The sequence below is a fragment of the Nerophis ophidion genome, linkage group LG05, assembly GCF_033978795.1.
Source record: "Nerophis ophidion isolate RoL-2023_Sa linkage group LG05, RoL_Noph_v1.0, whole genome shotgun sequence".
NCBI classification, from domain to species: Eukaryota; Metazoa; Chordata; class Actinopteri; order Syngnathiformes; family Syngnathidae; genus Nerophis; species Nerophis ophidion.
Window position 1 is genome coordinate 50,601,864 of NC_084615.1, and position 17,914 is coordinate 50,619,777.

Here is a 17,914-nt window from a genome sequence, read left to right on the forward strand (position 1 = left end):
AAAGCTCCGCCCCTCTCTTTACCCGAGTGTCCAAAACATGAGGCCGCAAATCCGATGACACAACTACAAAGTCGATCATGGAACTGCGGCCTAGGGTGTCCTGGTGCCAAGTGCATATATGGACACCCTTATGTTTGAACATGGTGTTTGTTATGGACAAAGTGTGACGAGCACAGAAGTCCAATAACAAAACACCACTCGGGTTCAGATTCGGGCGGCCATTCTTCCCAATCACGCCTCTCCAGGTTTCACTGTCGTTACCAACATGAGCGTTGAAGTCCCCCAGCAGAACAAGGGAATCACCCGGGGGAGCACTCTCCAGTACTCCCTCGAGTGTACCCAAAAAGGGTGGGTACTCTGAACTGTTGTTTGGTGCGTAAGCGCAAACAACAGTCAGGACCCGTCCCCCCACCCGAAGGCGGAGGGAGGCTACCCTTTCGTCCACTGGGTTGAACTCCAACGTGCAGGCTTTAAGCCGGAGGGCAACCAGAATTGCCACCCCAGCCCTTCGCCTCTCACTGCCGGCCACGCCAGAGTGAAAGAGAGTCCATCCCCTTTCAAGAGAAGTGGTTCCAGAGCCCTTGCCGTGCGTCGAAGTGAGTCCGACTACATCCAGCCGGAATTTCTCCACTTCGCGCACTAGCTCAGGCTCCTTTCCCCCCCAGTGAGGTGACGTTCCACGTCCCAAGAGCGAGCTTATGTAGCCGAGGATCGGACCGCCAAGTGCCCTGCCTTCAGCTTCCGCCCAGCTCACATTGCACCCGATCTCTATGGCCCCTGCTATGGGTGGTGAGCCCATTGGAGGGGGGACCCATGTCGCCTCTTCGGGCTGTGCCCGGCCGGGCCCCATGGGTACATGCCCGGCCACCAGGCGCTCGCCATCGTGCCCCACCTCCGGGCCTGGCTCCAGAGGGGGCCCCGGTGACCCGCGTCCGGGCGAGGGAAATCTGGGTCCTTTGTTTTTACTTTTCATAGAGGTTTTCGAGCTGCTCTTTGTCTGGTCCCTCACCTAGGACCAGTTTACCTTGGGAGACCCTACCAGGGGGCTTAAAGCCCCCGGACAACATAGCTCCTAGGATCATTGGGACACGCAAACTCCTCTACCACGGTAAGGTGGCAGCTCAGAGAGGAGGGATACAAATAATAATAAAACTTTAATAAAAGTTTTAGGATACAAATAATAATAAAACTTAAATGCCATACTTACCGATCAGGGAGAATATTAACAACTTTGGAGTCAGATGAAAAAGTTTTGTCCGCCTTCAATTGTCTCCATTTTTCAAAGGAATCCTTGATACAAATCCTTGTTTTGTTCCTGGTTTAGTCACGAATAAGTTGAGAATCGTAATGACGCCTTTTAAATTTACTAAGGTCTGACATGTTTACTGACTTTACCAGTGGCGGTGGCTCGACCAAGAGAGCGGTGCATAACTGGCTACCTTAGACTTAGACTTCCTTTTAATTGTCATTCAAATTTGAACTTTACAGTACAGATAAGAACAAAATGTTGTTGCATTACCTCATGGTAGTGCAGGATAAAAAAGCAATAGGGTGCAGATATAAATAAATAGATTATTGTACAGATAAATATATTGCCCTTTTTTCATATGCATCCATGTTTATTTATGTATGTAATATTGTCTTATATTCCAGTGAGTTAATCCATTTTGAGGGGGAATTGAGGGGATTATTGTGATGCGTTCAAGAGTCTTACGGCCTGAGGAAAGAACCTGGAGGTTCTGCTTCGGAGGCTGCGGAACCTCTTTCTCGAATCCAGCAGTGAAAACAGTCCTTGGTGGGGGTGGGTACCCGGATGTGACACTCTCACAGACTTTTTAATTGGTCAAACGGTGGAGGGCGGGGCATGGAAATGACAACAATAACAATACTTCGGGGCTGTAAATGTAATTTTCAAATGAGCATATCCCTGCTGAACTACTGTTACCATTTATGAAGGTAATGGAAAATAACATGATTTAGTAATGCATTTTGACATAACAGGGCCATTTAATGATGACTTGACATTAAATTATTACGTATGCCACCTTTAACAAGCTATATTTCTTAATATGCTATATTTCTTACTGGTACTACTCATTATATACAACCAAGATAAATAAACATAACCCCAGTAATCATTTTAATTTGACAAAGGGTGATTGACATTGACACCTCTGACTTACGCTATCATGGTAGAGCATGAAAGCATGCCATTTTATAATACTACACCATGAAATGCATACATAATAGCATAACACGATAGCATGTGGTATGTGTACCAACAGTTAGGGGTTAATTAAGCCTTGAGATGGCTTTGTTGCTAAAATGCATAAACCAAATATTGCGCAATACTTACTAAAGATTTCTTACCTTTTTTAATTTTGAACACATTTGCAAAGACTGGTGAGCTCTCACGAGAGACAACATATTGTTGCTGTCTGCGTCAGTGTCTTCTAAACTCTTATTGTGAAAAGTCTGTTCAACTCATCGCCATGGTGCAAACACAGTAGTTAGCTTGTTTGCCACAGACATTTCCCACTGACGAACAGCAGAAAGTGATGTCATGCTGCTTCCTCTGAGTCAATGTGACGACGGAATCCACAACCGAGACGCCAAGTCATTGCGCAGGAAGTGTTCAACTACAGGAAGTAGTCATCAATCCTGCACGGTCCCCCAGTCCAGATGGTCTCTCTCACGCACACCATGGACGCCCGCCAGCTCGCTGGACTTGTAGTAAACTGTCAGGTGGAGATATTTTATCATGGACATTCTTTTTTTCCTTTCACAATATGCAAACCCTTTTTCCATATGAGTTGGGAAATTGTGTTAGATTGAAATATAAACTGAAGACAATGATTTGCAAATCCTTTTGAACCCATATTCAATTGAATATGCTACAAAGACAACATATTTGATGTTCAAACTGATAAACTTTTTTTTTTTTGCAAATAATCATTAACTTTAGAATTAGATGCCAGCAACACGTGACAAAGAAGTTGGGAAAGGTGGCAATAAATACTGATAAAGTTGAGGAATGCTCATCAAACACTTATTTGAAACATCCCACAGATGTGCAGGCTAATTGGGAACAGGTGGGTGCTATGATCGGGTATAAAAGCAGCTTCCATGAAATGCGAAGTAATTCACAAACAAGGATGGGGTGAGGGTCACCAATTTGTAAGCAAATTGTCGAACAGTAATAGAACAACATTTCTCAACAAGCTATTGCAAGGAATTTAGGGATTTTACCATCTACGGTCCGTAAAATCATCAAAAAGTTCAGAGAATCTGGAGAAATCACCGCACGTAAGCGATGATATCACGGACTTTTGATCCCAGAGGCGGTACTGCATCAAAAACCGACATCAGTGTGTAAAGAATATTACCACATGGGCTCAGGAACACTTCATAAAACCACTGTCAGTAATTAAAGTTGGTCGCTACATCTGTAAGTGCAAGTTAAAACTCTACTATGCAAAGCCAAACCCATTTATCAACAATATCCTGAAACGCCGCCGGCTTGGCTGGGCCGAGCTCACCTAAGATGGACTGATGCAAAGTGGAAAATTGTTCTGTGGTCTAACGAGTCCACATTTCAAATTATATTTGGAAACAGAGGACGTGGTGTCCTCCAGAACAAAGAAGAAAATAACCATTCGGATTGTTATAGGCGTAAAGTTCAAAAGCCAGCATCTGTGATGGTATGGGGGTGTATTAGTGCCCAAGGCATGGGTAAGTTACACCTCTGTGAAGGCACCATTAATGCTGAAAGGTCCATACAGGTTTTGGAGCAACATATGTTGTCATCCAAGCAACGTTATCATGGACGCCCCTGCTTATTTCAGCAAGACAAGTGTTACAACAGCATGGGTTCGTGAAAAAGAGTGCGGGTATTCTCCTGGCCCGCCTACACTCCAGACCTGTTTCCCATCGAAAATATGTGGCGCATTATGAAGCGTAAAATACGACAGCAGGGACCCCGGATTGTTGAACGACTGAAGCTCTACATAAAACAAGAATGAGAAAAAATTCCACTTTCAAAGCTTCAACAATTAGTTTCCTCAGTTCCAAACGTTTATTGAGCGTTGTTAAAAGAAAAGGTGATGTAACACAGTGGTGAACATGCCCTTTCCCAACTACTTTGGCACGTGTTGCAGCCATGAAATTCTAAATTAATTATTATTTGCAAAAAAAAATAAAGTTGATGAGTTTGAACATCAAATATCTTGTCTTTGTAGCGCATTCAATTGAATATGGTTTGAAAAGGATTTCCAAATCATTGTATTCCGTTTATATTTACATCTAACACAATTTCCCAACTTACATGTAAACGGGGTTTATAGGTTACGCCGTGGAAGCTACTTGGACAAGTCAGCACAAACTCATGTAGTTATTAAACTTGATGTCACTAGTGTGTGTGTGAGTTTCTTTGATTGACATGTCTGACATAGGTCATCCATTTTCTTTCAAGACTTAAAACAACAAGGGGCAAGATTGCTGAACAGGAAGTAGTATCTCTAAAAATAAGCGACTTTAAATGCATCAATTATTTACTAAACCATCAATTATGATCTGGAAGCAGAAGCATTGATGCTAATTTGAACCAACTCATGACAGATAAGCTTCATTAATAACCTGTATTTATCAAAACATATCTTGGTGTGTATATATTATTGTTTTACTCTTTATTTTGACAATCTTTCTTTTACTTACTGAATAACTTATTTTAAATTATGTTAATGTTCAAACACTAACTTTGTAAAAAATGTAAACATATATTATTCTGTCAACACGGATAAGACAGGAAGTAATTAAACTATTAAGTCATAAATATGCAGAAATTGTGAATTTAATTAGGCCAGTATATACCTTGAAGTATTGTAGAATTAAGTAATAATTTTAATTTAACTTGTATTTTGCTAACAAATACATTATGACCATTTTCAAAAAATGAGTGTTGTCTTCGGACATTGTGCAATGAGTGTGTTCACTCACCTTCTAGAATGCTAGGGAACCTTCTGTTCATTGTGCTCCTAAAATCTGAAAACAACAAAAGGATCAATACATGAAATTGTCAGATACGAAAAATCAAATTGATGAAAATACAATATATGATGATGATGATGATGATGATTTTCATGTGTTTACCTGCTCGTGTGCACACATGGTTGGAGCTTTTGTTATCATATGAGTGTTAATCCATATCCACAAAAACACGGGTACTTAATAAATGCATACTTCTCTCTGCATTTCGGCCTCTTGTCCACACGCAAACGCATACTTTTGTCCTTACAAAAGCAGACTTTGGAAATGTTGGTCAATGTGTAGAGCTTCTAAACTCTATGTACATGGCTCGACTGGAGACTTGCACTCCTCTGATGACATCACGTTTGTGCGCTGTCATTTCCAAAGCTCAACAAAACGCCTTGCTGGCTTTAAAACACTATTAGTGGACTTACTGTATAAGTGAACGTAAACATGCTTCTACTATCACTCTACATTGGCAAAAAAAGATGTTGTCCGACCTCCAGCTGATGGGACAACTTTGACAAGCAAGACTTTTTGCTTTGGGTCACAAGAAAGGTGCAACATTATCCCATGTTTTTTACTATCCTTATTTAACGACAAATCATGAATCCAAAGAGGTTCATTAGGTCTTCAAAAAATTATGCAACTTGTTATTCTTATAGCCCGACCTGTGTTTTTTTCCGTTGTAGCCAAAACCGTTAGGTACGGAAAAAAACACACAGATTAGAATAACAAATTGACAGATCATGAAGTAAACTTAACGTGTGTTGGTTCCATTTGTCTAGAGACCGCCCTAGCGACTAAAAAACGTGTTGTCGTGTCCTCGTTAGAGTGTACTGAAGTTAAAGACAATAAACACTTCATTGCAGATGTAATATATATCACTATATGTAAATCCAAGACTTTAACTGACTGTAACGGAATTGATACGGAAATGATAAAAATGGTTATTGAAGAGATTTCAGAACCTTTAACATATCTGCAACCTATCATTTCAAACAGGCTAATTACCAGACAAAATTAAAAGAGCAATTTATAAGATTGGAGACAAACACCAGTTTACAAACTACAGATCAGTTTTTGTAGTTCCACACTTTTTTAAATGTATTGAAAAAGTATTTTATAAAAGATTGGACAAATTCATAAATAAAAATGAGATACTCACAGACAACCAATACGGAGTCAACATTTCAACATCAATGGCATTAATCAAAATAGCAGAGGAGATTACCAATGTAATAGATAGTAAACAGTGCGCAGCGGCAGTTTTTAAGGATTTAACAAAAGCATTTGACACAATCAATCATAATATCTTAATAAAAAAATTAGAACTGCATGACATCAGAGGGTTGGTCTTCAACTGGGTAAGAAGCTACTTAACCATCACGAAGGAATACATGAAGGTAGGAGAACAAACGTTCACGGAGTTTAATATATGTTGTGGAGTAACTCAAGGATCAATACTGGGACCAAAATTGTTCAATCTTTATACGGTATAAACAACATTTGTAAATTTACAAAGGACTTGAAGTGAGTAATTTTTGCAGATGACAGGAATGCACTTTGTTGAGGAGAGAACACGCAGAAGCTAGAACAAAAATAACAGAAGAAATGAACAAATTAAAAAGATGGTTTGACAATAACAGACTATCTTTGAATCTCAGGAAAACTAAAAAAATGCCATTCGGTAACAGTAGAAGAGAATGTCAAATACAAATAGATGGACTAAATATTAAAAGGGTAAAATACATTATTGGGTATAATAATAGATGATAAAATGAACTGGAAACCTCATTAAAATATACAACATAAAGTAACAAGACACACGTCAATGAATAAAGTTCTGGACCTTTAATCACTCCATATTCTCTACTGCTCACTAGTGTTACCATATCTGAGATATTGTGCAGAAATTTGGGGAAACAACTACAAATGTGTGTTTCATTCACAAACATCCATCCATCCATTTCCTACCGCTTATTCCCTTTTGGGGTCGCGGGGGGCGCTGGCGCCTCTCTCAGCTACAATCGGGGTACACCCTGGACAAGTCGCCACCTCATCGCAGGGCCAACACAGATAGACAGACAACATTCACACTCACATTCACACACACCTATCCCCAGGTGCATGCCTTTGGAAGTGGGAGGAAGCCGGAGGGAACCCACGCATTCACGGGGAGAACATGCAAACTCCACACAGAAAGGTCCCGCGCCTGGATTTGAACCCAGGACTGCAGGACCTTTGTATTGTGAGGCAGACGCACTAACCCCTCTGCCACCGTGAAGCCCCATTCAGTAACAGTGTTATAAAAAAAGATCAATTAGAATAATACATAATGTTGGATAGAGAGAACATACATACCCTTTATTTAATGAATCAAAAACATTGAAATTTAAGGACCGAGTGCACTAGCAAACAACTTAAATATGTACGAAACAAACTATAATCTGCCACCCAAGAATTTATAACAATTTTTCTCAACAAAAAAGGAAAAATAAAACCATAAAGGAAAATCGTATGTAAAACATTTGTATTCACGTACAACACTTAAGACCTTTGGCATTTCAGTAAGTGAAATTAAATTATGGAATGGATTAACCAAATAAATCAAACTAAGCACTAAGATGATTCAGTTTAAGAGACTGTTCAAACAACAAGTGTTCACAAAGTACATCCATGCATCCATTTTCTACCGCTTGTTCATTACAGGGTTGCCGGGGGTGCTGGAGCCTATCCCAGGACAAGTCGCCACCTCATAGCAAAGAAAAACTATAATCATAAATATCTTGAACCTTTAAAAAATAATGACTGCACAATAATATGAAATATGGAAACGTATTCAGCGGCACACGTAGGTCTACAGTTGTGATCAAAATTATTCAACCCCTACACAATTTTGGTGTTTTAGCAAGTTGGACATTTATTCCGTATTTTGTTTATAGTCATATCAAATAAAGATGCATTAAATAGACAAATGCAACTTGAATAACAACATTATATTTTAGTAGAATACCAAACAGTGTCATTTCTCTTAATATCTCATTGACAAAATTATTCAACCCCTTGAAGATCATAACTCTTAAGAACAGAATTTGAATAAGGTCTTTTCAATCAGGTAATGAAAACACCTGTAGATGTGATTAGAACCATAACGAGCAACAATTAAACTGATTGAAAAAGACTGTGATGCTCAGCTTCTTGTAGATGGTCAATGGTGTATTTGCAACATGGTGAAGTCCAGGGAGTGGTCAAAAAAGTCAAGAGAGGAGATAATTTCTCTTCATAAGAAAGGATATGGATATAAGAAAATAGCAAAGACATTACACATTCCAAGAGACACAGTTGGGAGCATAATTCGTAAGTTTAAAGTTAAAGGCACAGTGGAAACACTACCTGAGCGTGGTAGAAAGAGGATGATGTGTGCAACTGCTGTCCGGTATTTGAAGCGTACAGTGGTGAAAAACCCCCGGGTAACAGCTAAGGAACTACAACAGGACAATTCAGAGGGGGGAACGCAGGTTTCGTCCCAGACAATAAGGTGCGCACTACGAGATGAAGGCCTCCATGCCAGGACTCCCAGGCGCACCCCACTTCTGACTACCAGGCACAAGAAAAATAGACTCCAGTCTGCCAAAAATCATCTGGACAAACCCCAAAGGTTTTGGGAAACTGTTCTATGGCGTGATGAGACAAAACTGGAACTCTTTGGGCCTATGAATCAACGTTATGTCTGGAGGAGAAAAAATGAAACTTACAAAAGAGAAGAACACCTTTCCTACTGTTAAGCATGGTGGGGGGTCAATCATGCTCTGGGGCTTTTTCTCTGCCTCAGATACCGGGAATCTCCAGCGCGTTCAAGGCATTATGAATTCTATTTCCTACCAGGATATATTAGCTGCAAATGTCATGAAGTCAGTGACGAAGCTGAGGCTTGGGAGACGTTGGACCTTCCAACAGGACAACGATCCCGAGCATACATCCAAATCAACATCAGAGTGGTTGCAGAAGAAGGGCTGGAAGACTCTGGAGTGGCCTTCATAGTCGCCAGACCTAAATCCTATAAATAACCTGTGGTGGGACTTGAAGAAGGCAGTTGCAGCACGCAAGCCCAAGAATATGAATGAACTGGAGGCCTTTGCCCAAGAGAAATGGGCTAAAATACCTGTAGATTGTTGCAAGAAACTTGTGTCTGGTTATGTATCACGTTTGAAGGATGTAATTACTGCCAAAGGGTGTTCTACTAAGTACTAAAGATGCATGTAACTAGGGGGTTGAATATTTTTGTCAATGAGATATTAAGAAAAATGTCCTTTTTTGATATTTTGTAAAATACAGTGTTACAATTTAAGTTGCAATTGTCTATTTGACACATCTTTATTTGATATGACTATAAACAAAATACGGAATAAATGTCCAACATGCTAAAACACCGAAATTGTGTGGGGGTTGAATAATTTTGATCACAACTGTATACGTTTTAGTCACTTAAACATTAGAGAGGCTTCCTTTGGTTCCTTGTTAGTGTACGCTGATTTTAGAAATAATGCACACTTCACTGCACATGTAATATATAACCATGTTGCTAATTCAACATGTGTTAATCCCACAAATGTTGGGTTTCATCAGCAGCAGCAGTATGTGCACTTTAAACACTTAAATATATATATATATGAAATGTTCCCAGGGATCTGTGTAAGTGCAGGCTGGTTTTAAAGATAATGTACAATACATGTCAAACGTCAATACGTCAAACATATCAAGTGAGTGAGGTGAAGTGAATTATATTTATATAGCAATTTTCTCTAGTGACTCAAAGCGCTTTACATAGTGAAACCCCAATATTTAAGTGACATTTAAACCAATGTGGATGGCACTGGGAGCAGGTGGGTAAAGTGTCTTGCCCAAGTACACAACGGCAGTGACTGGGATCGAACCTGGAACCCTCAAGTTGCTGGCACCGCAACTCTACCAACCGAGCTATACCGCCCCAAAATAAATAGTTTGTCAAAATAAACATAATAACAGAGGTGTAATGCCACCAAGTCAGCTGTGTCGGCTTTTCCATGCTTCTGATTGGACAAAATAAGCATGACACAAGTGTATGCGTTAAAGTAGAGACAGAGAAACTACAGTTGTGTTGAGGGTATGAGTTTTTGAAACTATCCGTGTTTATGTATGTGTGTGTGTGTGTGTGTGTGGGTGTGTGTACCTTGGCTGGTGTCCATCATGTGAAAAAGTTTGTAGGCTCCAAAGATTCCAAGAAGTTCAACAACGATGACAACCTTCATCGCTTTTTTGGCCAGAGGTGACAAAGGTTTTGAAGACATCTGCAAACAACATAAATACAGTACTTTAATCAAGTACTACTGTAATGTAATAGAGCTGCAGTACAGTACAGTTAACAAAGTGCAAACGGACATGAGTGAAGTTTACACTGAAATAAATGTAATAAAACTTGTTGACATTGTGATTACATCAACCGTTAGCTTGTCGGCGGCGTGTTTACATAATAATGGAATTATGATTGTCTTTCTAACTGTAAACAACAAAAATATCTCACGTCACCTCGGCAACTAAAGCAGAAAATAATTGTTGAAACTATAAGTTGCTAAAACTCGTTTGTTGGTCCACTCATTAAAAGCTGGTCTTTCGTGTCCTTCAGCTAAAAACAAGGCAAGCTAACTGTTAGTCAACTACGGAAAGTCGGTGGAGATAAAATACCCGGGAAACGCGCATAGGTTATGCTACTTCTTCTACTACATTTTTTTTAGCTGCTCTGCCGCCACCTACTGGATTGGATTATTGATGACAGTTTTTTGCAGGATAACAAAATAAAACTAGATGTCGTTAGTTGGTTGATTGAAGCTTTTATGAGTGGATTGCACAGTACAGTACATATTCCGTACAGTTGACCACTAAATGGTAGCACCTGAATGCGTTTTTCAACTTATTTAAGTCGGGGTCCACGTTAATCAATTCATGCTAACTCCCTGCTGGGAAGTGTAACGCCTTAACGTTATCCACTTCTGGCCATATTAGTAACTCAAAAATACAATCAGTTAGACAATGGCTTTTAAAAAGTGCACTTTGTGGTTTGAAAAGGACAACATCTTAGATTTGTCGACGTTCCATAGGTAAGAAGCTGAGCTACAGTTTAGCTTTTGACCAGCAGGTAGCAGTCTGGCCACGGCCATTTCAGAGTCGTGTATAAAGAGTATGGCCAACTAAACCAGAGACGTCAAGTTTGCTACCTAGGACGTGGCAGCTGATCCCGGAAGCATGCATGTTTTGATGTTAATTACCCTAAAGAAATAAACCAAAATTATAAGTCTAAATTTAATTCTGAATATATTCCAGGTCGTAAACTTAGAATAAAACTTGTTTTTTTTTGTCAAAAAAATAATAAATTTGGAGGAATTTTGCGGCCGTTTTAATGTAGGGGCAGAATGAATATAGGTCAGAAAATTCAAAATGACCATAAATAAACATATTATCCTAATTTTTTACAAAATCTTCATTCAACCAAAAGTTAGTAAGAAATGATGACTCTCCTGTCAAGCATGTCAACTGTGGTGGCTGCCTCTAATGTTTTGTTTGTATTCAGTGGGCTATATGGAGTATGTTAAAAACTATATTTAGAACTATTTTGTCTGGAAAACAGAACGACTGCTATGCATGCTACTGGTAGCAAACATGACGCATGTTGTTTAGTGGGCCATACTCTCTTTATACACAACTCTGAGCCATCCCAATTCGTGATATTTAATACACGGGAGATTAAATGACAATGAAAGTATGTTATAAATTGTATAATATACTGTATATGTGTAGTTCAATCAATAAATCAATCAATGTTTATTTATATAGCCCTAAGTCACGATCGTCTCAAAGGGCTGCACAAGCCACAACGACATCCTCGGTACAAAGCCCACAAAAGGAAAGAAAAAACTCACAACCCAGTGGGACGTCAATGTGAATGACTATGAGAAACCTTGGAGGGAACCGCAGATGTGGATGACACCCCCCACCCCCCACACACACACCCCACTGGCATCTGGTCTCCCCGAGGGACCGATGCAATGGACGTCGAGTGGGTCCAACATAATATTGTGAAAGTCCAAAACATAGTGAATTTAACATAATAGTGAGAGTCCAGTCCATGGTGGGGCCAGCAGGAGACCGTCCCGAGCGGAGACGGGTCAGCAGCGCAGAGATTTCCCCTACAGATGCACAGGCAAGCAGTCCACCCCCGGGTCCCGACTGTGGACAGCCAGCACTTCATCCATGGCCAGCAAACCTCTGCCCCTCCACCCACTCCCCCCCCACCCCCACCCCCCACCACCACCACCCCTTCACAAGGGAGAAGGGGGCGGAGGAGAAAAGAAAAGAAACGGCAGATCAACTGGTCTAAATAGGGGGTCTATGTAAAGGTTAAAGTATACAAATGAGTTTTAAGATGGGACTTAAATGCTTCTACTGAGGTAGCATCTCTAACTGTTAGCAGGAAGACATTCCAGAATACTGGAGCCCGAATAGAAAACACTCTATAGCCCGCAGACTTTTTTGGGCTCTGGGAATTTCTAATAAGCCGGAGTTCTTGGAACCCAGATTTCTTGCCGGGGCATATGGTACAATACAATCAGCAAGATAGGATGGAGCTAGACCGTGTATTATTTTATACGTAAGTAGTAAAACCTTAAGGTCACATCATAAATGCACAGGAAGTCAATGCAGGTGAGCCAGTATAGGCGCAATATTATCAAACTTTCTTGTTCTTGTCAAAGGTCTAGCAGACGCATTTTGTACCAATGTATAATACGTTACAGTAATCCAGACAAGACGTAACGAACGCATGAATAATGATCTCAGCGTCGCTAGTGGCCAAAATGCAACACATTTTTGTGATATTACGTAGATGAAAGAAGGCCGTTTCTTTTAATATGTGACTCAAACGAGAGAGTTGGGTCAAAGATAATACCCAGATTCTTTACAGAGTCGCCTTGTGTAATTGTTTGAGTGTCAAATGTTAAGGTGGTATTATTAAATAAGTGTCGGTGTCTAGCAGGACCAATAATCAGCATTTCCGTTTTCATGGCGTTGAGTTGCAAAAAGTTAGCGGACATCCATTGTTTAATTTCATTGAGACACGCCTCCAGCTGACTACAATCCGGCGTGTTGGTCAGTTTTAAGGGCATTTAGAAATGGGTGTCATCAGCATAACAGTGAAAGCTAACACCGTATTTGTGTATGATGTCGCCGAGCGGCAGCACTTAGATACTGAGGAGTGCAAGGCCAAGGACCGAACCCTGGGGAACTCCACACGTGTTCTTAACATAGTCCGAGGTCACATTGTTATGGGAGACGCATTGCATCCTATCAGTAAGATAAGAGTTCAACCAAGACAGGGCTGAGTCTGACATACCAATACGTGTTTTGATTCGCTCCAATAAAATATTGTGATCGACGGTATCGAAAGCAGCGCCAAGATCGAGGAGCAGCAACATAGATAACGCATCAGAATCCATCGTTAGCAATAGATCATTAGTCATTTTTGCGAGGGCTGTCTCCGTAGAGTGATTTGCCCTGAAACCGGATTGAAAGGGTTCATAGAGATTGTTAGACGCTTAGTGTTCAAAAAAAAAGTTCAGGCTAACTTTATCTGAGCTTTTTGCATTGGTTGTCATTCTTGTAAAGAATGTATGTTTGTTTTTTAGTTGTTTTTTTTAGTCCTAAATAAACCTATTTATATTTAGTATGAGAAACATTGCACATTATGACAAAAGTTAAAGTCCCAACAATAGTCACACACTAGGTTTGGTGAAATTATCCTGTGCATTTGACCCATCCCTGGGAGGTGAGGGGAGCACCGAGCAGCAGCTGTGCTAGGGAGACATTTGGTGATTTAACCCCCAATTCCAAACCTTGATGCTGAGTGCCAAGCAGGGAGGCAACAGGTCCCATTTCTTAGTATGACTCAGCCAGGGTTTGAACTCACAACCTTCCAGTCTCAGGGCAGACCCTCTAACCACAAGGTCACTGACCATAATGAAATTTGAAAGTGTGAATGTGAATGTGAATGTGAATGGGGTCTGTCTATCTGAGTTGACCCTGTAATGAGGTGGATATAAATAAATATAAATCCTGCCTCTCATTTTGGTACGATGAAGATTTAGCCATAAATCTCTAGTTTTTCATCTGTGACATTCAATTCATATCCGGAGATGGAGACAAACACACACAACCAAAGACAGTGTCCACAGCAAGACATTGTTAACACCTTGTGTGCATAATGATTCATTCTTTAAGATTTGGACATCCTATCAGTCATCATTGAAGTAAGAGCAGACATTGTACAGTAAACTATGTTTTTAGGGCCCAAGCAGCCAAAGTGCCTACAAAGACCTTATTGTAACTGCCATGTTTATATTATGTTTGTAGTTTGTATTTCTTGTTTAGCACTTAGCAATACTGCTACATGCTGCTTAGTGATTTATTCAAGCTAGATCTGTTTAGAAGAGCTTGTAAAACGTGAAGCTCATCCTCCTATTCAGGATCAACAATGTAAGTTTCTGGGTTCCTGTGTTTCCCTTTTGGGCGGAGGTGTGAGATGTGCACAGCTGCTTCAAATATACTTGGCCCTACTTAAACAGCACCTTGGTAACTGGATGGCACTCGGTGATTCCACTTGACGACGTCCATGCTTGTAGTATTTTTGCTTCTCGCTATCGTGGTCATTCCCAGTGCCATCCAGCTTGGTGTTGTTTTTATAGTTAGCACGTTTTTCAACTGCGACCCAAGTTTAGTTTTGTACATGGTAGTTTTTGTTTTTTCCACGATGCCGTCGCCTTTTGTTACCTCCTGTGAGGAGTGCTTTTGTGAGTACATTACCTAAGTAAAATACTTGTTTTACTCACTGTCCTACATCCTTGGGTTCCTCCTAACTGTGTTACACAGCACTGTGACATCTACATCACGCAACTGTCTTGCTCATTCTCCCAAAATAGCTTGTCAATCTCTGTGAGATTGTACTATTTCTATCATATCTGTATTTACTCGCAAACTTTGTGAGTCTTTCGGTGTCATACATCAAATAATAGCTTCAATATAGAGGCAACTTGTCTTTCCATACCTGTACATTAAACCATTTATTGATCAACCATGAATACTTTTAAATAGTCTGCATGCACACAAACACTCACGCAGTGGAAGAGTGGCCGTGCGCAACCTGAGGGTCCCTGGTTCAATCCCCACCTAGTACCAACCTCGTCACGTCCGTTGCGTCCTTGAGCAAGACACTTCACCCTTGCTCCTGATGGGTGCATGTTAGCGCCTTGCATGGCAGCTCCCTCCATCAGTGTGTGAATGTGTGTGTGTGAATGGGTAAATGTGGAAGTAGTGTCAAAGCACTTTGAGTACCTTGAAGGTAGAAAAGAGCTATACAAGTACAACCCATTTATTTATTTATTTATTTATGCACACTTTCACGCACACACAAAGATGAGTGTAAGGAGCGGTAATGTATTTAAATCAATAATATACTCAGCAGCTAATTAATTTTTATACATTTTAATAATAATATATAAATAATGAAAAAACAATGAATGATAAATAAAAACATTTAGTTTTAATTTATTTCCCTTTAAAAATCGGTGCTGACGTCACAAAACGGTTTTCTACAAGTGTTCCTTTTAGTTGACATCCAAATATGGTCAAACGTGAAGCGGAAGTTGATGGGTGACAAATTGACCGTTTTCGTCCTCATCCTCATCTTCCTCCCACCGCCCTTTTAAAGGCCACGCGCCTCTCATGCCCGCCATGGTCGTTGTGATCAGCACCACTAATGGACCAGATCCAAAACTCAGCATGTCTTCCAGAGGCAGCAGAAGAATGAGTTTCTCCATGAAGAACATTCTTGACTTACCTGGTGGTTCTGGCTCCGATGACCCGGAGGAGGCCGACACCCATGAGAGTTCCGTAAAGGCTCATTTTGGACAGAACTGCCAACTACGCCACCTGCAGCTGTCAGGTGAGACCTGATCAACTTTTTCATAAATTGTCACGCGCTTCATTTGAAGTTAATTGATTGAGTCGTTCGGTGTGGAGAAAATCATCAGAACATTTGGAACCTTTCCGTGGAGCGTGAAAGTAATCAAACTCCTTGTTCCGTGCAGTCCATGCGTGTCAGGACGTGTCCGTGGACGCACGGCAGGAAGCGGCGAGCGGCGAGGTTGATCGTCGTGCAGGCGGCAAAAAGCGACGCGTCCTCTTCTCCAAAGCGCAAACGTCCGAGCTGGAACGGCGCTTCCAGCAGCAGAGATACCTTTCTGCGCTTGAGAGGGAGCACCTGGCTGGCCTGATCCAGCTTACCCCGAATCAGGTGAAGATCTGGTTCCAGAACAACCGCTACAAGACAAAGAGAGCCCGGACCGAACGCAGCTTGCAGGCGCTGCGGCTGCTGCAGGCGCGCAGGTGCGTCATTCCGGTTCTGCTGCGGGACGGAAAGCTATGTGAACAGGTCAGAGGTCAGAACCAGCTGTGCTTAGGTCTTCCTGTGTGGACATACACACAAGTGCCGAACCCGGAGCAGACCCGCATGGCTCAGACTTGGGCCAATTGAAACCCCACGGCACCGGTCTGGTTTGGGGTTGGACTTTTCTGATGTTTATCGACCTTTTTTCTGTGTTTGTCAACAACAACAACAACAACAACAACAACAACAACACGTGAGGAAACAAGAAGTAAAAACACTTTTTTAACAAACAAAACATTAAACATTTATCATCTTATAAATCCGAACATAAAATCTGAAAATGAAAATAGATATTTTTGTAACTTTACACAATTACTATTTTTCATTTTATATGAAATTATTACTTTGTTTTATATTGTATCATTTTATTATTAAATGTTTTTCATTTTATGGTATATGACATATTTGGCAGTTTTTGTTACTTTAAATACTTTAACATTAAACCTTTTCAACACTGCATGTCACTGTTAAAAATAATGTTTGACTTTTTATAGATTTTGTATAATTTTGCTTGCTCACTCTTAATGTTAAATATGCATCCTATACATCATATATCAAAATATTATTTGAAGATAATATTTTTCAATGTGGTAAAAAGTTATACTATGACAAGTGCTGTGGGAATATATTTCAATATGATTTTATTAATGTAAATATTCATAATAATGTTATGACTACAAAAAGTTTTTAAAAAAAGCATTTCTTGTTCTTTAAAATAAAAGTTGAATAAAACAATTATCAACAGATATTAATACAGTAATAGCATCATCTTATTAGATGTATACATGAAGATCATTTTTTTAAAATACTTTTTATTTAGCATTGTATCCATGCCATCATACATACAGTTTTTATTACAAATTATAATGCTCATATATTTGTATTTAAAATAATGTAAAAACACACACAGTGAAAGGCATGTGTTAACAAACCAAAGAAGGCACAAAGCCATGAAATTAAAGAGATAAAACAGCAACAATAAGGAGAAAACTTAATAAAGTTCAGTAGCATTGTTACCCAATCATAATAATGATAGTACAGCAAATAATATTGTTTGTATGAATAACTGGTGTATTATTGGGCTGTGGAATCTCTACAGAAGGTGTTGGTTTTCATAATTCAATAATCCTGACTATGCTTGGTAATATTGTTTGGTATATTAGTTTTGAATTTATTTAACAATGTTATGTTCCAGATGAAAAACTATTTAGTGAGAATTTGATTGTTTCCAACTGGATAAAGTAAATTAAAATGGTCATCTACATAATGTACATAATTATCATTATTATTATCTTATATTATTGTTTTTATCTGTGCTGTGAATGTTTGTTGGAGGATTTAGAGGTCATGACCCCC

The 17,914-nt window shown here is 39.9% G+C and overlaps 2 protein-coding genes across 3 annotated transcripts in view; one reads left to right on the forward strand and one right to left on the reverse strand.

Annotated features, from left to right (window-relative positions):
- The window catches only part of LOC133553313 (protein CEBPZOS-like), a 32,028-nt gene extending 21,275 nt beyond the window's left edge, over nt 1-10,753 (reverse strand). The window contains exons 1-4 of one of the 2 annotated variants that reach the window (XM_061901375.1): nt 10,594-10,753; nt 10,238-10,355; nt 4,996-5,040; nt 2,353-2,738 (exon numbers count right to left, since the gene is read on the reverse strand). In XM_061901375.1, coding sequence (XP_061757359.1) covers nt 2,656-2,738; nt 4,996-5,040; nt 10,238-10,355 — 246 coding nt within the window. In that variant the 5' untranslated portion in view covers nt 10,594-10,753 and the 3' untranslated portion in view covers nt 2,353-2,655. Of the gene's footprint in view, nt 1-2,352; nt 2,739-4,995; nt 5,041-10,237; nt 10,356-10,593 lie in introns of those variants that run through there. The other variant, XM_061901374.1, reaches the window with a different exon arrangement.
- Nucleotides 10,754-15,843: 5,090 nt separating this feature from the next.
- nkx2.2b (NK2 homeobox 2b) lies at nt 15,844-16,962 on the forward strand. Its single transcript, XM_061902167.1, has 2 exons — nt 15,844-16,054; nt 16,200-16,962. The coding sequence occupies exons 1-2, from the start codon at nt 15,844-15,846 to the stop codon at nt 16,643-16,645; spliced, it is 657 nt and encodes a 218-aa protein (XP_061758151.1). The 3' UTR covers nt 16,646-16,962.
- Nucleotides 16,963-17,914: the final 952 nt, after the last annotated feature.

Coding starts and splice junctions, on each gene's coding strand:
- nkx2.2b (XM_061902167.1), top strand. CDS start 15,844: ATGGTCGTTGTGATCAGCACCACTAATGGACCAGATCCAAAACTCAGC. Junction 16,055..16,199: donor ACGCCACCTGCAGCTGTCAG/GTGAGACCTGAT, acceptor TGTTCCGTGCAG/TCCATGCGTGTCAGGACGTG.